The sequence below is a fragment of the Zasmidium cellare genome (genome assembly GCF_010093935.1).
Source record: "Zasmidium cellare ATCC 36951 unplaced genomic scaffold M409scaffold_8, whole genome shotgun sequence".
In the NCBI taxonomy this organism is placed as follows: Eukaryota; Fungi; Ascomycota; class Dothideomycetes; order Mycosphaerellales; family Mycosphaerellaceae; genus Zasmidium; species Zasmidium cellare.
Genome location: NW_022986952.1, coordinates 578,827 through 597,736, shown reverse-complemented (window position 1 = coordinate 597,736; position 18,910 = coordinate 578,827). Strand labels below are relative to the sequence as shown.

At 53.7% G+C, this 18,910-nt stretch overlaps 11 protein-coding genes across 11 annotated transcripts; 3 read left to right on the top strand and 8 right to left on the bottom strand.

Annotated features, from left to right (window-relative positions):
• Positions 1-69: 69 nt before the first annotated feature.
• Positions 70-1,117, bottom strand: M409DRAFT_19772 (uncharacterized protein; the record flags this gene model as incomplete). Its single annotated transcript, XM_033805089.1, has 4 exons — positions 70-108; positions 185-460; positions 517-853; positions 903-1,117. 4 exons carry the CDS (start codon positions 1,115-1,117, stop codon positions 70-72), a joined length of 867 nt encoding a protein of 288 aa, XP_033671055.1.
• Positions 1,118-2,192: 1,075 nt separating this feature from the next.
• M409DRAFT_19771 (uncharacterized protein) lies at positions 2,193-3,182 on the bottom strand (the record flags this gene model as incomplete). Its single annotated transcript, XM_033805088.1, has 1 exon — positions 2,193-3,182. The coding sequence occupies one exon, from the start codon at positions 3,180-3,182 to the stop codon at positions 2,193-2,195; it is 990 nt and encodes a 329-aa protein (XP_033671054.1).
• Positions 3,183-3,801: 619 nt separating this feature from the next.
• Positions 3,802-4,840, top strand: M409DRAFT_19770 (uncharacterized protein; the record flags this gene model as incomplete). The annotated part of the gene is made up of 2 exons (XM_033805087.1): positions 3,802-4,367; positions 4,420-4,840. The coding sequence occupies 2 exons, from the start codon at positions 3,802-3,804 to the stop codon at positions 4,838-4,840; spliced, it is 987 nt and encodes a 328-aa protein (XP_033671053.1).
• A 273-nt stretch (positions 4,841-5,113) lies between these two features.
• On the bottom strand, positions 5,114-6,007 carry M409DRAFT_19769 (uncharacterized protein; the record flags this gene model as incomplete). Its single annotated transcript, XM_033805086.1, has 1 exon — positions 5,114-6,007. The coding sequence occupies one exon, from the start codon at positions 6,005-6,007 to the stop codon at positions 5,114-5,116; it is 894 nt and encodes a 297-aa protein (XP_033671052.1).
• A 370-nt stretch (positions 6,008-6,377) lies between these two features.
• Positions 6,378-8,841, bottom strand: M409DRAFT_19768 (uncharacterized protein; the record flags this gene model as incomplete). Its single annotated transcript, XM_033805085.1, has 2 exons — positions 6,378-8,432; positions 8,638-8,841. The coding sequence occupies 2 exons, from the start codon at positions 8,839-8,841 to the stop codon at positions 6,378-6,380; spliced, it is 2,259 nt and encodes a 752-aa protein (XP_033671051.1).
• A 614-nt stretch (positions 8,842-9,455) lies between these two features.
• Positions 9,456-10,771, bottom strand: M409DRAFT_19767 (uncharacterized protein; the record flags this gene model as incomplete). The annotated part of the gene is made up of 3 exons (XM_033805084.1): positions 9,456-10,202; positions 10,277-10,413; positions 10,465-10,771. 3 exons carry the CDS (start codon positions 10,769-10,771, stop codon positions 9,456-9,458), a joined length of 1,191 nt encoding a protein of 396 aa, XP_033671050.1.
• Positions 10,772-11,027: 256 nt separating this feature from the next.
• M409DRAFT_19766 (uncharacterized protein) lies at positions 11,028-11,383 on the top strand (the record flags this gene model as incomplete). Its single annotated transcript, XM_033805083.1, has 2 exons — positions 11,028-11,128; positions 11,194-11,383. 2 exons carry the CDS (start codon positions 11,028-11,030, stop codon positions 11,381-11,383), a joined length of 291 nt encoding a protein of 96 aa, XP_033671049.1.
• A 377-nt stretch (positions 11,384-11,760) lies between these two features.
• On the bottom strand, positions 11,761-13,475 carry M409DRAFT_51911 (uncharacterized protein; the record flags this gene model as incomplete). Its single annotated transcript, XM_033811934.1, has 2 exons — positions 11,761-12,650; positions 12,701-13,475. The coding sequence occupies 2 exons, from the start codon at positions 13,473-13,475 to the stop codon at positions 11,761-11,763; spliced, it is 1,665 nt and encodes a 554-aa protein (XP_033671048.1).
• A 1,426-nt stretch (positions 13,476-14,901) lies between these two features.
• M409DRAFT_19764 (uncharacterized protein) lies at positions 14,902-15,407 on the top strand (the record flags this gene model as incomplete). The annotated part of the gene is made up of 3 exons (XM_033805082.1): positions 14,902-14,917; positions 14,972-15,288; positions 15,342-15,407. 3 exons carry the CDS (start codon positions 14,902-14,904, stop codon positions 15,405-15,407), a joined length of 399 nt encoding a protein of 132 aa, XP_033671047.1.
• Positions 15,408-15,663: 256 nt separating this feature from the next.
• M409DRAFT_19763 (uncharacterized protein) lies at positions 15,664-17,545 on the bottom strand (the record flags this gene model as incomplete). The annotated part of the gene is made up of 4 exons (XM_033805081.1): positions 15,664-16,711; positions 16,774-16,783; positions 16,833-17,423; positions 17,479-17,545. 4 exons carry the CDS (start codon positions 17,543-17,545, stop codon positions 15,664-15,666), a joined length of 1,716 nt encoding a protein of 571 aa, XP_033671046.1.
• Positions 17,546-17,767: 222 nt separating this feature from the next.
• Positions 17,768-18,814, bottom strand: M409DRAFT_19762 (glycoside hydrolase family 10 protein; the record flags this gene model as incomplete). The annotated part of the gene is made up of 2 exons (XM_033805080.1): positions 17,768-18,184; positions 18,236-18,814. 2 exons carry the CDS (start codon positions 18,812-18,814, stop codon positions 17,768-17,770), a joined length of 996 nt encoding a protein of 331 aa, XP_033671045.1.
• Between the last annotated feature and the right edge of the window lie 96 nt (positions 18,815-18,910).

The window sequence follows — 18,910 nt, the reverse complement described above, 5'->3', positions numbered from 1 at the left end:
CCAGGAGCTAGAGTGAGATGAATGCAAAAGAAGAACGATCGAAAGCGGAAGCATCGACGGGGTGCCTGCCTAGGCAGTGCGCGGCGTGCGTACGCTGCTGAGGTCGTCCTGCGTAACCGAAGCACGTCAGCTGCAGTTCATCATATGATCACGAAAAGCAATATACTTGGGATGAGTCACTTACGAGGTGGTTTGTCATGGCGACGAACAAGTCGAAGAAGAGAGGGCTGCCGCCCTGCTCCATTTCCATCTGCATCGTGCCGCTGCGCTTGAAGGTGTTCCGGCTGCGGATGATGAGGGCGAGATAGTGCGCCCTTAGCTTCGAGTCCGAAGGCGGCGTGTTGGCATAGGCATATCGGGCCGATGAGAGGATGGTGCTGCATTGGACTCCAGATTGTAGACCTTGCTTCTTCAGGGCGAGGCGTTGAAGTTCGGCGAGGCCGTAGTGATGGGCCGAGCACTGGATGGAGGTTAGTATCGACACACGATAAAGATGCGGAAGGGATGGCAACATACGTAGATGACAGTGTCCTTGAGGATGGCGACGCCGCTGGGTGTGTAGATCGTGTTCTCATTCTTGCCTGTGCCGTCATCGTCCTCGAGATACCAACTGCTATGTTTCTTGTCGAAGTTGATCTTGGGTGTGTAGTCGCCTTTGTAGAGATACTCCAATATGGCTGAGAACACTTCAGGTGATTCTCCAGGAAGGTCGACTCGCTTGCCGTTGGCTTCGAAGAACTGCGCCCGACAGGATTCGGCGAAGAAGGGCGATTTGCAGAGGACGTCCTCGTGTGCTGCGAACAGGCGTTGCTCTTGACCAACGGCAATCGTAACGATGGCTGAGTTGAGGTTGCTACGATGTCTCAGTACGTTGTGGCACTCAGAATGGGGATGACACTTACGGTGATGTTGGCGAGCTGCCTGTCTTTGTCGGAGACGACTGCGCTGATGAAGAAGGTTGTGCGTATTGCTGAGTGACAATGCGTCTCGCTGGAGGATATTCCTTGAACGACTTGTTGAACGACTTGTTGAACGACTTCTGCCTTTTACTCATCGATTTTCCGGCTCGATAAGAGAAGCTGTCACGATGAGACTTGTTTCTCGTGGATGTGAACATCTTGACGATTCGTTAGGTGATGAGAATATGCTGTTGACGATGCTGCAAATGCAGGCAGAAAGCCAAAATGTACGAGAGAAGGTGGAGGAGGACGAGGATACTTATAGTGCGCCCGCACTTACAACGACTGAGGCAGCAACGCACCGCTAGGGCCACAGGAAGGCCGCACAAACGCAGGCCATAGCCGGCGTGATAAGTATCAACCGCAAGTCAGTTGCCCTGGCATTCGAGGCGAACGGCCAGAACTCTGAACAAACTGATAAACATGTTGGGGCTGGGTTGCAAGAAGAGGTGATTGGCACGGAATCTGCAAGCACTTTACGCGAGCGCGCCTCGTCCAATCGCGATATTGGCACGATGTCACGAGATCCCGCGCAGCAGTATTAATCGGGCTCCTTTGAGTCAAGGGCGGCCTCCTGGAAGGGATGCCGTGGCCGGGCGGAGACGGCTGCAAGGGCGGTGCTGTTTCGCAGGACGAGCGCTAGCCTGGAAGCAGCAAGGAATGGTCGGCGTTTTGGTGATGTGACAACGCCCGTCAGAGCCAAGGAAAGTATCTTGTGGTTGGGCTTTGCCACCCGGCGGACGGTCGCTTCAGCAAGACCATGGCGAAGGCGACGGAAAGAAGCCGGTGTATATCAGGCGATGTGCATGCGATGCAAGATGTCCATGGTATTGGATAGGCAGAAAGTGTTACGAGGCAAAGAAGTGTGAAGTCGAGACGGACGTCGTCTGCCTGCGCCTTGACCGAGCTGCAGTAGCGTCGAAGCTAAGACGCAGGAACCAAGGGGTTGGGCGAGTGCTACTGCCGATGGAGGGTGCACATTTATTTCACCAATGGAAATATTTAATGAGATGGCATTGGCAATCTGTATCTGTCATTACTGTCATTGAGTGTCTGTCTAATGTTCTTCATTCCAGTGAATGTGGCGGTTCTGCTGCCAACAACCTCTGATTCATTCGTTCATTCATCCTTGCCGAGTCAAGGTCACATGGCTTGGTCACGAGGGCTGTATGCCAAAGCTTGATATGCGTGGCCATCAACGCGGCAGGTTACGCATGTGAAAGTCGCACTTCATCATGACCCGTTAGTCATCTTGGGCGCCTTGAGCTTCAACAGCTTTTCTGAGTTCTTGTACGCAATCATCTCCAACTCTTCCTGCGTCACCAGCCCGCTCTCCTCCAGATCTTTCATCCAGCTCAGGCCGTTCTCGTTCGGCTCGAAAGGATAGTCGACGCTGAACAGGATATGGTCGATCTTGGTGTTACCGAGAATGCACCTCATCGGATCCAGACTCCAGACGCCCGATGTCGTGATCCAGATGTTCTCGTCCCAGACTTGCTTGAGCTTCCGTTGCTGATCACCCCATCTGACGCTAAGCTTGCAGATTCTTTGCAGTGAGAATGGTATCATCTCGCCAAAGTGCCCAATGATGATTTTGAGATTGGGGAATCGATCGAAGACGCCAGCAGCATACAAACGCAGGACGTGCAGGCCAGTCTCGGTATGCCAACCCCAACTTGATGCGCCTAGACTTCGGCTCGCTCCTCCGGTGAAGTTGCCAGTGTACTGCGGCATCATGTTTTCTGACGGCCACGTGGGATGGAGGTAGATGGCCACGTCAAGCTCCTCCGCCTTTCGCCACATGACATCGTACTCGGGTCCATCGAAGTACTTCCCATTCACGTGGTTGTCGATGAGAGCGCCAACGAAGCCAAGTTCCTTGACAGATCGTTCAAGCTCCTTTGCACATTCCTCCGGATTGGCGACGGGAAGTACAGCGAAGCCAGCGAATCGATCCGGGTGCTTCTGAACAGCTTGAGCAAGTTGGTCGTTACCCTGCTTGCACTGTTCCGGGTTGGGCCCACCAGGAGCACATGCATGTGAAATAACTTGCATGGAAATGTGACCCTTGGCCATCTCACTCAGCCTAAGGCTGTCCAGGTCTTTCAACTTGTCCTTGGCCGCAGGAATGGCCTTGAACTGTTCCTGGTACTGTTCGTCGAAGGCATCGAGGACAGCTTGGGAGAGGAAATGCTCCTCCAATGCAATCAAGGGTGGAACCATGTTGTCTCTGTGCTTATTCTTGACAAGTATTATTCCTGGTCAACCAAAGGGTAGTAATCAAGGCAATGGAATTGTTTTAACCAACAACGACTTCATCGCCACCGGAATATATCGCAGCGTCCCTCGACGGCTGAAGGTGGAACCAGATTCGGTACATGCAACGACGCTTCGGGACCGAGAAATCCGGAGGGGTGGAGCCTGACCGCATCTTCCATTGCCTTACACAACGTGGATCTTCTCATAGCAACAGGCACTTCGTCGAAGCATAAATTGCACCGTTCAGCTTTGAATGCAGGCTTGATTGAGCTGTCCGCCCGCTGGATAGCTCGGATCGCGAGTGTACTGGAGGATGGTGGTAAGCTGCTGAGCGGTGAATGCTGATGCCGGTGGGAATAATGCAAATAACTCGAAGTAGAACCCGCTAACAGTAGATGATATTGAACATAACTCGAAGCGGGGGCTACTGGTTGCTCCTTGACTTCAGCTCTACACCCGAGGTAATGCTGTAGAGTAGTCAACTGTTGCGAGTAGTGCAACGAGTATCTTGTTTGGTAGGCGCTGAACATCACTTGTAGGTGGTCAATAACATCCGACTCTCTTTACTCTATCATTCTCCAAAATGCCTCCAGGAAAGACCGCCCCAGGATCAGACTACATCCACCCACCAGAGCTCCAAGAGATCCCAATCCCAAAGAGCTACTCAGACCTCCCCTTTACCCAGATCAAAGTCACCAATGTCCCAGAGTCATCCAAAGAGGTCACACGCGTCGTGCTGGTCACGCTCTACCGACCCAACAAGTACAATGCCTTCACACCAACGATGATGAGAGAGCTCGAGCACGCATACACTCTCTTCGATATTGACGACCGCGTGAAATGCATCGTGCAGACTGGATATGGCAAGATGTTCTGTGCAGGAGCTGATCTCGATACCGGATTTGTGGGCGCGGAAGAGGCTGTTCGGGACCACAGAGACGGAGGAGGCAGAGTGACCATGGCGATCAACAGATGTCGCAAGCCGACGATTGGTGCTGTGCAGGGAAGTGCTGTTGGTATTGGCATTACCATGACGCTGCCAATGAACATCCGGATTGCGTATGCAGATGCAAAGATTGGGTTCGTGTTTGCGAGGAGAGGTCTGGTCATGGAGGCTGCGAGCAGCTTCTTCCTTCCCAAGCTCATTGGGTATGAATCTTACTCCTTGACAGAATGAACGTACCACTGACATCGTCAACAGCACCTCAAAAGCCCTCCACCTCTGCACCACCGGCGCAACCTACCCAGCCAAACACCCCCTCCTCAACACCCTCTTCAGCGAAGTCCTCCCCAAACCCGAAGACGTCCTCCCGCGTGCCCTCGAAATCGCCGACGAAGTCGTCAAGAACTGCAGCGGCGTCTCCACCTACCTCATGAAAGAGCTCATGTACCGCGGGCCCGATAACGCAGAGAGCACGCATCTCTTGGACAGCAGGATCGTGTACGAGCTGTTCAGCAGCAAGGACAACAAGGAGGGTGTGGCGGCGTTTTTGGAGAAGAGACCGGTCAATTTCCAGGGCACGATGAAGGATGATGCGCCGGCGGCGTATCCGTGGTGGGATCCTGTTAGTACGGGAAATCGGCCTGTGAATTTGGGGTATCAGTACAAGCCCAAATTATAATTGGCGGATAGATCCTGAAGAGAGACAATGAATTGTGAAATGGTCAATTTTAAGGTCGTTTGTGATTTCCTGTTCGTTTCGTATACACGGGCTGCGAGCGTTAGCATGGTGAGTTTACCATGCCTGTCAGCTCCTCCGCCGCGAACAGCAATCCATCGTTCGCATGCTAGTGAAGAGAAAAGAACCAATCGAGTCCGCTTCAAACCTGGGTATCATGTCGAGTGAAAGCATCCCTTGAGCTTGAGTCCCTTGCGACCGTAAGTCATCCATGGGCTAATCTCCATCGTCCTCGCTCTCATCATCCTCGTCCTCGTCCATGTCCTCCAACTGATTCGTGCGAAACTCGAAAGCACGAGTGTCAGGTCCAGCGTGTGAAAGGCCAGCCATGCTGCTCGTCATCCTCTCGCTGTCGACCTCAGCAGTGCTTCGGGCAGGCAAGGTGCCGAACTGGACACGGTCAAGTGGAAGCTTCATGTGCTCTTCCCTCTTGTTGGCAATTCGCTTCGCCACCTTGGCCTTCCGACGTACCTTCTTTTCCTTCGAACCTCCTGTGCCCAGACCAAAACCGACCAAGGCGCTGTCGGCTTCTGCAAGGCCTTGGTTTTCTCCACTGTCGCGCAGCTCGCGAGATAGCCGCAGTGCGCCAGAAACTGCTTCTCGAGTCCTTCGCTTCCTCGCGTCTTTTCTGTCTTGCTTCGTGGCGAGGTTCTGGTCTCCAGCTTCTTTGCACAAGCTTTTTGTCAGATCCCTCACCTGGTCGATTGCATCCCGCACATCCTCGATCATGAGTCCCATCTGGTTCTCTCTGTTCTCTTCGACGATGTCTTGCTTCTTCTTACGATACTCACGACGAGTTGTCACCCACTGCTCAGTGCTTGATTCAGCGTTTGAGTTCCCTTGCCGAAGCTGCCATTGCAGCTTGAGGAGATCGCGACCCCGGGCCGCATCATTTCGGATGAGACCAGCCAATTGTGTGACCTGCCTCAGCAGCTGGAGAGAAAATTGCGTTTTCTTTCGAAGCTCTGGTGGTATGGAGTTGAGCGCGTCTGTTCGCCACCACTTGAACAGCTGGTCGCACAGCCTGCGATACGTGAGGGCGTCGGGGTCACCCCGAAGATCCTGGTCATGGGTAGGGCGTGGTGGCGGCTGCCACAGATCGGGCTCCATGGTGTTGCGGTGTTGGTGTTTGAATTTGAAAGCTTGTGCGGCGTTGTTTGAAGAGTCAAAAGCTCGAAGTGCGGAAGAGTGCGCCGGCTTTGACTTCCCGCTAGCGTCAAGCTAGCACCACTTTCACATGTGACCGCCGCTATTCTCGTTGCTCTCTTCAAGGCCGAGCACATGCGTTTTGATCCTTTCCAAGGCACGTGTGATGAGTTGATGCATTCCACAGACTTGGACCATCACGAGACAAAAGCGCAAGAACACTAAAGACAACTTTCAACACAAGAAAATGGCCGTTGGCCTCGTTCGCTATATGGGGTATCAAACATATCGTACAAGCGTGTCACATCAAGCAATGGATCCAAATCCCATCCCTTCAGTTACCTAAAGCTTTCTTCAGAGCATCATGGTCGATTGTCTTGACAATCGGCGGGTGATTGAGCTTCGTCTCAGGAGCAAAGCCAAGAATTGGACCCGACTGGTTGATACCCGGCGGTCGCTGCTTCGGTGGCTTTCTAGGTGTGTCCTGCGAAGCTTCGCTGGAGGCAGCCGTGCTGCCAGAGGCGACGCTGGTTGTGCGGTTCATCTTTGGAGCAGTCGGTGTTGTGTCAGGGTCTCCCGTCACTGATGGGGTGGGGGAAGCTCCCCATCGACCAAATACCCAGCCTCCGACCTTGCTACCCAAGCCCGGCTTCGTGCCTGATTGTCGAGGCTCTGAGGGATGACGCGGAGAAGGTGCCATGCCACTCAGGATACTAGCGCCGCTATGTGACGGCCTTGATATGGCGGCAGGTCGTGATGCGACAGCAGTGGCGCTGGTCAGTGATGCCTGAGGTGTGAACGAACGACCGTAGGGCGTCAACAATTGGGACGGCCTTGATTTGAGTGTGTGAATGTCCATGCCAGAGAATGAAAGAATCGACTCGTGAGACGTCGCACGTCTGAGTAGACCGGGCCGTTTCTGGAAGGCTTGCTCCAGCTCTTCAGAGAGCGGAGAGGTTGCGCTCGACTCTTCGTCGTTCGGCGATGAACTGGTGTTTTCCCATTCTCGTTCATCCTCCTCGGGAATGACTGCCTCAGCTGTTTGTTGCTGTTCAAATTGTCGTAGGTTCTCGGTACTCATATCCAAGATAGAGTCGAGTGAAGGTCTGTTCTTGTGAGAGGATGTTGATGGTTGCTGCGAATGGTATGAAGCTTTCGATGAGCGTTTTGTGAGAGATGTAGCCCAGACTGGTGAGCTGGGCTCTTCGGTTTCGGGTGTACTGGGCCTTGAAGAATCTTGACCAGCATCGCTGAAGACCCGGTCGAAGAGTGAAGACGAGCGGTGCGTGGACATAGGCGAGCTTGGGCCTGAGAACTCGCGCATCGAGTTGTAAGTTTGATTCGACTGAATGGACAGTCTCTTGGATACGTTCTCGGGCAGACTGGCAGCGGTCGATGAGAGAATGGCAGATGCTGCGGACGGCGTGCCAGGCGAAAATGAGTGTCGTGGAGTGCTGGCACCAGAGGGAGGAGTGAAGTGGCCAGGGGTGAGAGCGCCGTATCGTTTCTTCTTGGGCTTTCGTAAAGCGGTCTTTGGAGCTGAAGAAGGTGCATGATAATGGTGATGGACGTGTAGCTCGGAAGCAGTCGCCCTTCTCATCTCCTCCTTAAGGTGTGGCCGGGCAGCTGGTGTCGGAGTTGGTTGTTCAATGTCCGCCTCAGTGACGACAGGCTGGTGAAGGGAAAGCTGTTTCCTCAAGGTCTCAACCTCTTCGTTGGAAGTATGCAGCATATCACGCAGCTCGACGATGCCCATCTGGAGATTCGCATTGTCCTGCAGAATGTCTTTCACGAAGTGGGACACGACATTCGGGCCACTGCCCTCTGTAGTTCCATTCTTCAAGGCTGCCGCACCTTTGAGCCTGCCAGCCGCCGAGTCTAGTTCCCTCTCCACGGCGTGTCTCCGTTCCATGCGGCCTACGACCTCCACATGCCGTTCCTTTTCTTCCTTTGCTTCTTTCTCAATACGCTCCATCTCATCCTGCAGATCAGCAAGCGTACGCTCGGCCTGCTGCCATCTTCTGAGCGCGGACTTCTTGGCAGTCTCTTTCTCTTCCAGTGTAGAATGCCAGGAAACCTGCTCCCTCTCAAACTCTACCAATTGTTGCTCCAACTTCTCTGTTCGGGCAGCGAGGTAAGACAGCTTCTGTAGTTCCTGCTGCGTCGATCGTAGAGTCGCCTGTAGATTCGTGACCTGTGTATCTGATTCGGCTACGGCGCCATTGAGATTCTCCAGCTGGTCCAGTAGATTACGGTTCTCTTCGATGGCGTTCGCATTCTTCTGCTCCAGTTCCTTCTTCTCCGTTTCCAACATCTCGATGTGCGCGGTCATAGCCTTGCGTTCTTTTTCAGAGTCGGCGATGTATGCCTCATGTCGCATCAAAAGCGCCTGCAATGAAAACATCAGCGACGATGGACCTTCGCTTGACCGCGCAAGATTTGTCGGCGACGACATCTTGGCCCAACTGTCCCGGCCACAACGCTCGACGCAGACGACCATGGCGCAGGAGCACCGTAGACTGGCGGAGGGCGGCGAGGCGAAGTGACGTTCGGTGTCGCAAGGACGGCGCGGCAAATGAGACAACCAAACTTACCTTGCCCAGCTGGGCGGCAGTACACACATCTCGTTCCAAGCCGTCGAGGGCGCTCTGGTTGTGCTTGAGGTACGCGCAGGCCTCGTTACCACAGCAGCAGGTCACGTTCGCCCGCGTCGCCGGAATGCTGGGCGTTAAGGCGCTGCTTTGTTCCAGGAATGAGTGGATGTCGATGGCGCGGTCGTGGTCGTCGTCGTTAGCCATGATGCAGAGGTATCTGTTCCTGATATGTCGTTCATCTCCCGCGCTCGCACCGACGAGTGGTGCTAGTCGCGGAAGATTTTAGGGAGAGGCGCAGGGATGGGAGGGTGGTGTCGGGCAGGCAGTGGGGACAATAAACAACCACAACCTGGAACGTGGCTGGGAAGTGACGATTGCATGCTGAGCCTGCCCCGCCAAGGCTGCAGCGCGGTACCCATCATTCACCCGATCCCGCCATTGTTTCGCGTGTGGAATAGCCGACTGGTTTGATTCGACGTTTGGAACGCTTTTCAATATTGATTCTCATACGTGGTATAGAGCATAATCAGAAGTTTAGGTCAGGAGCCTTGCTGCGGTCAATGCTGCTGTTCCATAGTATCAACCCTGATCCATCTCAGGAACAGGACAAGCACTGATGTCTTCTGATGACCTTGACCCGGTGCAGAAAATGAGGTATAACATTCCTGGTCCAACGCTAATCTCATAGCCCGTGGCATTTCCTTTTTCTGGTGACTGAAATTTCAGAAGCACACCTCGAGATGAAGAGACGGCGAGGACCAGATTCAACAAATGCTTGCCAGTTTCGGAGACCGACATGATTGTCTCTGGAGTCGCCCTCACTCGACTATTGCCCTCCACATCTTCCTGCCAACAAACTTCTCAACACCTTCATCAGCCATGACTTCGTCGGCCGTCCTTCCGGTGATCACGCTCGCTTCGTGGTCACGTCCCATAACGTAGAAAGGCTCCCACTCTCCAATCCATCGGCCTGCGTCTGATCCACGACGAGATTTGCGAAATCCGGACGCTGTTCTGTCCAAGGTCAAGAACCAGTGTCGCTGGTGAACGGAGCCGATCGTGTTGAGGGATCCGGTATAAGCATTGTTGGCGCGGATAGTCGTATCTTCTTCGCCCTCTGAGGCCTGCGCCACGGCCAGATCTTCTTCCTCGATAACAGTCTCTCCATCGGCAGGTTCTAGCGTCGACGCTGTATCAGACTCATTATCACTTGTAGGAGCATTGGACTTTGCAGCATTTCGAGCAGGGTCTGTTCGCCGTCGCTTATGTTTTGGTTTTCGAGGCTGTGCACTCCTGTCATTCGCAGACGAAAGCCTCAAGGAGACCACATAATTCTCCGGCAGTTTCCTCCCACATAAACGAAGTTTGATATGACGTGAACGAAACGCGCTGCAGAGACGTTCACTCTGCGCGTCTGCGTTGCTCGCCAGTGTATCTTCGTCCTCCGATGCTTCATCATCCGTCATCTTCTGTTGCTTCTCTGCGCGCGGAAGAACCTCATACTCTCCAATATCCCAGATGAGAAGTGATCCTGTGGCATGAGAAGCAGATTCGATGATGTTGTTCTGGTTTTGTCAGTTCAACCGAGTTTGGTGCTGAGAAGACAGAAGATGGCAGCGGAGTATTTCCATAGACCTACCCATAGGTTATGCACTCTGGTCTCTATTGCCATTCTGTTGGGCCTGCTCGAGTTCGGATTGCCAGGCAGGCCATACGGTATGGCAAAGGAGACAGCGCTAGATTCAGAGAATTGCAATCGAAGATCATAATGCACGCCTTACCTTCGTCAGTTCTTGGTTCCTTCTCGCAGACATTGCTACTCGATACCTGAGATGGGGTGGTCATGTTGATGAATTACGAAGTGCCGGCCTTTGCTGTGCTGGTTGCGTTTGTACAAATCTTGGAAGCTCTCGAAGTTCATCCTCGGCGTAGAGCATGACCTGGAGACTGCCGATAACTTCTGTACAAAATAGTCGAGATGATCTCGAATTTCGACCTGTCCAGCTTCAATGGCTGCCAGTGTCGGATCCCTGGGCTCTGTATTGTCCTCTTCAGGCGGCGCTGTATTTATAGTCGAGAACTTCCGCAATGGTGGCGGCGACACGTCTCGTGTGAGCGTGGACGGTCGAGCCATCATCAAAGGGCAGCATGGAGCAGTCCATAGAATTCGTGTTTGATGGTGATGTATTCAAAGTGCAGCTCGCAGGCAAAGTGATGTTTCATTCGCTGGTCCAAGCTTCCCGCTGTCAGTCTCGTGCCCAGCTTCCAGGATCTACATCTACCTCACTACAAACACCAAAACCATCGACCGAGCAACAAATTACACCACCCGGCGAGCAGCATCGAACCGCAACCAATTCCTGAGCCAAAAACTTCAACAACCGCCCACAATGTCCTTCCTCTTCGGCGGCCAACGCCCCCAACCCTCCTCAGCGGAAAAGATCGCAGCAGCAGAAGCCGAGATCGAAATGGTCTCCAACATGTTCAACCAGTGCGTCCACCCAACCACCACCATCAAGTGCCTCTTCGATCCCAACTGACCATCTCCCGCATCAGACTAGTCGACACCTGCACGAAGAAATGCATCCAACCGCAATACCGCGAAGGCGACCTGAACAAGGGCGAATCCGTCTGCCTCGACCGCTGCGTGGCCAAGTTCTTCGAAGTCAATATCAAGGTGTCTGAGAAGATGCAGGGAGAGGCGGCGCAGAGACAGGGGGGTGTTGGTGGTGGGATGTTGAGATAGGAGATGAGATGAAATATGAGGCAGTGGCTAGCTGGTGAAAGAGCTTGTTCTGTGATGTGTGCGATAGGGAGAGGCTGACGTCTTGGGCGTTTGCAAGGGATGGGGTGGCTCTGCATAGGGACAAGAGACACTTGATGGAGCGCCGACGGCCCCGAATGAGCGCTCTGAGAAGAGATGAGAGCTGTACTTCTTCAATGTGTTACAAGCACTGGGCACCAGGCGCAAGAGCGGACAGACAAAACTGCGTTGATGAAGGAGTACATTGTACATATATCATGATACCCATCTCAAAAAGCCAACCAACAAGAGCCCAAGGTATCTAATTCTCATCACATCGTAACAGCGCCCAGCACAACTATACAAGCAGCAATCAGAAATCAGAAATGCTCTTTCCAGAACCGGAAGTTCACCTGTCGAACCGTCGCCTCCTTACACGCCTTCTTGATATCCCTTGCGGCAACATTAGGACCACAGAAGTACACACCGACATCAGTCCTGCCTCCGCGATCGAGACCGGCGATGTACGACTGATTCAGGATCCCTTCCCTCATGGCCACAAGCAAACGATTGAAATCCGGACGCCCGAAATTTGTCCTGCTATTGAGCTCCGTGAGAGGATCCTTATCGGTTCCCACCGAATTCAGCACGATATTCTGTGCCGTGTCCGCGTCCATCCTCTGCGTGAGGTATGTGTGGATGCGCAAGAACTCCTGTTGGCCCACACCTCCGCTCATGCTCATACTCTGCGCTTCCAAGCTGGAGAGGAGGGCTTGGAACCATTCGAAGGAAGTCGTGTCCTTGCAGACCCAGATGAACTCGACTCGGCGTAATCGCTTCGGTGGGTTGGGCGACAATCGCATGTGCCAGATGCTCTTCAAGATCGCTGACCAGGGTGTCACGCCAATACCGGTTCCGATGAGGATGGCGATCTCGTTGTCGAAAACGTCCTCTGCGGGCGCTCCATAAGGCCCGTCGATTCGAAGTTTCGGCATCTCCTGGCCGTTTTGGAGCGCGACTTCGTACATTCCCATGGGATCCAGTTCGTCGTACAGCTTTTGTTGCTCTGGTCCTGCTCCGAGGGCGTTGGCAAGTGCTCGTGTGAAGTCTCCGACTTGACGGACGTGGATGCTGATGTAGGGGTCGAAGGGGCAGGAGGTGATTGTAAAAGGGTGCCATTGGTTTTGGCTGACAGAGGGCACGTTGATGAAGAGCCATTGCCCGGCCTTGTACCGCATGCTGGGTTTGCGGAATTGGATCTCTACGGCGTCTGGAGATAGTCAGTGAGATAGAACTCGCCTCAATCTCGATTCGACTCACCGTATGGATGCTTCACGATCTTGATGATCTCCGTCTGCCGCCTTGCTCGAATCTCCCGGTACAGCCGCTCACACAAGTAGAGTCCACCTCCGACAAGCTCCCATCGCCAGCCCTCATATCCAATGCAATGATTCCAGAAGTTGTGTCCCGCAAACGGAGAGTACGGCTCGAGCGAATCACGAACGAAGCATCCTGTGGCATGCGTATACATCGCCAGCAGAAAAGGGATGAACAAGTGATGCGTATACCAGAACGTCTCGTAGCTCTGCTGTCGGATCTTGGCGTGCGCAGTCGTGAACATGAGCAGCATGCATAGCAGCATGACATGTCCTGTGATTCCTCCTGCCTGCATGTAGTGGATTTGCACCGCCGCCTCTTTTCGCACTTGCGACCTTTCCACGTTGAAGAAGTTGACATAGTGTGCGCTGACATGTACGATCGTCCACATGAGCATGCTGTATGCGCATTGTCGGTGAAACCACTGGCTCTCGTCCAAGGGAAGCCATCTGATCTTTGGCCGTATGACTTTGAGGATGTTCCTGCACATGGGGAAGAGGATGATCATTGTGTCGACGGAGAGGTTCAGTCCAGCACCTCTTGAGAACCACACACTGAACTCCAGGGTATTGAGGGGTGCGAGGCGCTGGTCATTCGCTTGGACGTACCAGCCGATAATGAAGAGCAAGATGTGTAGTCCGTGGAAGAGGATGTAGAAGATCAACTTTCGTGTGGTGAACTGCGCGGCCAGCCATGACTTTCTCTGCGGTACCGCCATTGTGGTTGTTCTATTCGAATGATCCCCAGGTGAGGTGTCTCACCTGCAAGGTGCGACTGGTTCGTCGATTCGAGCTGTCCAGCAGCAAGAGAGATTCCTTCTCAGATGCCTTCCTTTATCGCCAATTCATATCGTAGTATAAGTCAATTTTCCTTCTCTTGTAATCGCGGGTGGAGAAATCCAAGACGACCAGCTCGCGCTGAGGAAGGAGAAAGATACTGAGGGATACCGCTCACTTGTGATGGGATCTTTCCAGACTGCAAAGAACAACAAGAAGTCGCAAATAGAACCCCAAGAACGAACTCACATCACCTACCCAAGCCTCTCGAACACATGGCACGGCCATGACCACACCACCCGAAGCAACCGAGCACCAAGAAGAGCAACCTCACCTGCGTGACAGCGATCCTAGAGCCGCTCCAGGCGCAAGTCTGCACGACTGTCCAGCCTCTCAGAAAGCTCAAAGGCCTCCCGACAGCATGAGTGGGCGTTGTGCAAGCGCAGTATCGTGTGCCTGCATGGCAGCGGGGCGAGCCGGGTCTGCTGCACCCTGAACTTCATATACGCGCCGGCGCTAGCATGACTTGGCGGGTGAGTGAATGTTGATTGGGTGTGGTGCGGAGAATTGGGTTCTTAAAATGGCTTGCAGCAACGACTGTTTTGCTGTGCCGCTCGCTCGCAGTAGCAATAACGACTGGGTCCCAGGATATGGGTAACGACGACTGAAGCATGACCTCACCCTCGAGATGCGCGTCGACGGCAGAGTTGTGTGAGCGGGAAAGATTGCGCTGCTCCCAAGCACTCGTCAAGCGCCCCAGATTGAGTGCCGGGAGGAAGCCGTGTCCCCGACCAGCCAATCACTGCCTCCGCCTCCAGCGTCAAGTCTCGGCCTCGTCTTCACCCGACTTCATTCGCTCCAACGCGGCGCTTAGAGGTCTTGAATCTGCACCCTCGCTGCCCACCGCATCTGCCACAATGCACTCGTCAGCTCCCAATCCGGCCAGATCGGGGCTTGTGACGGTCAGCCCATGGGCATGGCTAGCTCCCTGCCCTTTCCCATCTCTCGGTGCCGCCTCGTTGGGCATGCCACCTCGTTCTTGGTGTAGGTTCGCAGCTTCGCTTCCACTATCACTCTGCAGAAAACCACCTTTTCCCTTCTGTACTTTGCTCGTCATCACGTCTGGCCCTCTTGACCACAACGCCCTCGCGATCCCCCATCACAACCGCTTCTAAAGAGCTGGCCTACATACTCCCGCCACTTCTCGCTCTGCCGTTCTTGACCTGCTTTCTTCCGTGGATCATGCGCTTGCGACGATTGAGGCGGTAGCCATAACTTCTACTACAACGCCTGCCCATATCGCCTGGACTCGAGAGTCTGCGCATCATGGGCAAGTTGATCAAGAATCACTGGGCCCGTCTGATATGTATGACGGCGGCAGCATGTACGTTACAACTTGCGCGCATCATACACCATATCCTGACTGAACTCTCCACAGATCAAATCGCCGCCGCACTAGAAGGCTTCTTCTGGCCCAAATTCTTCTTCGACTTCCTCACCAAGAACTTTGATCTCGCCGTGAAACCCGTCCCCATCCTCCAAATCATCAATCTCGTCATCGGCATTATATCGCTGGCGTACGAATGGCCCCTCAAATATCTCGCGGGGACGTCGATCCATCGAAGTATGGAGGTGCGATTGATGTGGCTGCCCTTGGCCAGTCTATCGAGCGTCCTCATCTACCAGGCGACGAATCCCGCGCTGTACTACTTGATCGGCGTGGTGGTGTATTTTTGGGCATATAGTGAGGGCGAGGTGAGTCGGATCCACCTCCAACAGGCCAGGGCCATGCTAACGTTTTTGATCAGATCATATGTGCGGTACCATGGACATTACCCAAACGAACCGACAGACGAAGAGTCGAGAAAGCATGATCGTTACGACTTTCCTTTTTGATACCTATTTGTTTTGCATAGCGCACTGGAACATGGGCGGCACACTGACCGCAGATTCATATGGCAAGGGGGAAAACGCCAGATCTAGACGGACCATTTGAGTCTTATTCACATCCTTGTATAGTGTCTTGATATCGTATGACAGAATCAAATTACGATTGCCAGCACCGATGTTCCTCCTCTCGGGTCATTTCTAGCCAAGATCCCACTGTTTCGACTGCCGCTCGACATGGTGTTACAGCTCATTCGCAAGCTGCCCTCTTTCCAAGCCAATACGATACGCATCCTGGCCATAATCCAATCGATTCACAGCCTGCACCTCCTCGTCAACATCACCGAACATATCAGCCATCCCTCGCGTATGAGGATTGACCTCCCCATCCGGCGTATACGCATCATAATCCTTGGTATAAAACTCAACCAAATCCAACAACTCACTCGGTGTCGGACGCTTGTTCGGCCTAAAGCTAAGACAAACCTGCACAATCTCGAGCAAATGATGCGAATACACCAGCCGATCCTCATCGTCGAAGCTGAGAGTCGTATCGGTCTCTCCATTCCCTAGCCACAGCGGCTGCGTTGGACTAGGCTCTTGCTTCACCAGACAATAAAGGATCATACCGATACCATAGACATCCGTCGCCGAGCGAATCTGCACATTCTGATCAACTGCTCGACCAGAATCACGATCAACCCAGCTATAGCTCTCCGGCGCCCTGTAGCCTTCCGTCCCATTCCCTCTCAGCCAAGAAGGATTCAGAGGGTCGTCTGGTGGTGTGCGAATTCCAAAGCCGAAGTCACCCACAGCGGGACGTGGATAGCGAGGATAGTACCCCGTCGTCGGATTCGAGAGGAAGACATTCGTGGGCTTCATATCGCGATGCACGATACCCCTCCAGCCGTTCTCCTTGCCATTCCGGTTGTGATCGATATGCCCCTTCTCCATCGCCAACACGCACTTGGCCAGACTTTCCGCACAGTACCAAATAAACGGCTCCGGAATCCTCAGCTCATTACCCCTATACCCAACAATGAGATCCCCCAAATCACCAAAGGGAAACCACTCGAGGAACATGGTATATTTCCTCGCCTCATTATCAATCCACCTCCTCCTCGAATGCTCATACAGCCGCACAACGCCCTCGAGCCCCCGCACGTTCGCCACCGCCTCGTGCGTGAGGATCTCCCAGGGGACTCTTTCGTTCTCGTCCTGCACGTCCCCGCTGAATTTCCGCGCGTCGAACCAGGTCCCGGAGTTGAAGAAGTTTTCTTTGCGGGCGAGTCTATGACAACGTTCATCAGTATCTAGCTACCTCCGTCACGAGAAGACGAAGAGGATACTTACATCAACGATCCTGTTGTTATCGTCCACACTCAACCAAACCGCCACCCGCGCCTGCCCACCCGCCATCAATCTCTGCGCAAACCACGTCCCATCCCCAGCATTTTGCGGTCTCAACCCCACCCTCCCATTCGCAGACTCCGTGAGCAGCTTCCTCCTAATCCTCGCATTCTTCGTCCCCCGACTCACCCACTTCTCCGGCATCCTTTGTCGACCAGCAGGATACTCCGGGAGAGGTGGTCGATCGAGCCGGGCTTGCATCCGCGACATCTCAGTGGAGCAATTCCATGTACTCGCGCGGGCGACAGCATCGTCGTGGAGTTTATTCGTAGATTGGGTTGACCTCAACGCTTGCCCCTGATTTTCCTGCTCGAGAGCGAGGTTCAGCCAGGCTTGTGTTTCGGTTTGGTGGTGGGCGTGCAGGGTCTGGTATGCCGTGATGGCAGTACTCAGACGCTGGCGGAAGTCGAGAGTTTGGTAGTCCTGGTAGGGCTCCCCTTCGTTGAATCTGTCCCGGGCGGTTTGGGCTATGTGTTCCTGTGCTCGGACGATGGTGCGGGCGTTGTAGGCTTCTGTGAGTCGTTTGGCGAGGGCATTTCGCTGTTGAGGGGTCTTGGCTGCCCATTCTCGTCGTAGTGTTGTTTCGACATTTTCTGGTTCATACAAGTCAGCTTGTTGTAGAGGGGAGAGACGCAGGTAGTTACGTACTGGATCGGCCCCTGTATTTCTGTTCGTGCTCGATGTAGGCTCCAACCGTTCTGGGCCTGGGCGGCATGATAGAATTTTCAACAGGAGAAAGACAGATGGGAAGAATCGTTTTCAAGGCGTTGTAAGGGAGCTTGCTGGTGAGAACAAAGAAGCCATAACCGGCTTAGGAGCCAACAAGACAAAGAGATGTCTCTTACCTCAACCCTGGCTGTTCGAAGAGACACCCTGTAAGATTGGACAATCATATGGACGGTATCGTCCTAGCACCTCCTACACACTGGAACAACCATCAAATAGCCTCCAGCAAAGCCACATACGCCTCCTTAGGCTGGAACTCCGCATCAAACAGCAGAGGCGTCTCATCATCTCTCCAGCTGTCTTTGTCCGAAACACCCCAGCTCGTAATGCCCACGCACTTCTCCAGAGCCAAACACGCGTTGGCAACATCGACGTAGTCCTGCGGTGCCGCTCCAGCAATGTCCAGCTCCGTGATTGCGACTTCGTCGGCCGCTTCAGCCAGCGCTGCTCGTGCTTCAGTAGCATCGGAGGCTGGCCAGGCGGACCCAAGATGTGTCTGGGAGCCGATGCCATCGATGGGGATACCTGCTGCTCGCCATTCTTTGACTTTGCTGACGAGGCCGGTCAGTTTGGCGTATGAAGCCGAGTCGAGGTTGTAGTCGTTGATGTAGAGTTTAGCGTCGGGGTCCTATTACTATCAGTTGTCGCGCCTCCCGTCCACCAAATATGTTGTACTCACAGCCTCCTTAGCAGCCTTAAAAGCAATGCTCACAAACTCCTCCCCAAGAACATTCGAGAACACCGACTCACGCAACGTCCCATCCTCATCAAAAATCTCATTGACCACATCCCACGCATAGATCTTGCCCTTATACCGCCCCGCAAGCTCAGTGACATGATTCTGAATCACACTCGTCAGAGTCTCCGGGTCAGTGATGGCTTCCACCCAACTAGGCAGTTGCGAATGCCAGACAAGTGTATGCCCACGCAGAAGCTTGCCATTCTGCGTAGCGAAATCGACGAGAGTGTCTGCACCGTCGAATGTGAAGGTTCCTTGCGTGGGCTCGGTCGCGTCCCATTTCATCGAGTTCTCGGGCGTCAGTTGGCCAAAGTCGGACTTGATGATGGCGGCGTTTTGGGTCTCGGAGAGGGTGCCGGCGTCTGCGGCGGTGCCCCAGTAGAGCTTTCCACTGGCCACGAATTCATCGTTGAGGGAGCTGATGTTGCTTTGGCGTTGGGAAAGAGCGGAAGAGCTGTGCGGTGCTGCGAACGCTGATCCAGCAGCGAGGAGTTGGATGAAAGTAAGTGAGTAATGCATGATCGAAGTGCTGACAGTAAGAGATGTAGCAGAAGAGAGAGGAATTGTAGTGATCACTTTTGTCGTCACGAGAAGATCAGGGAAGCAGCCTATATG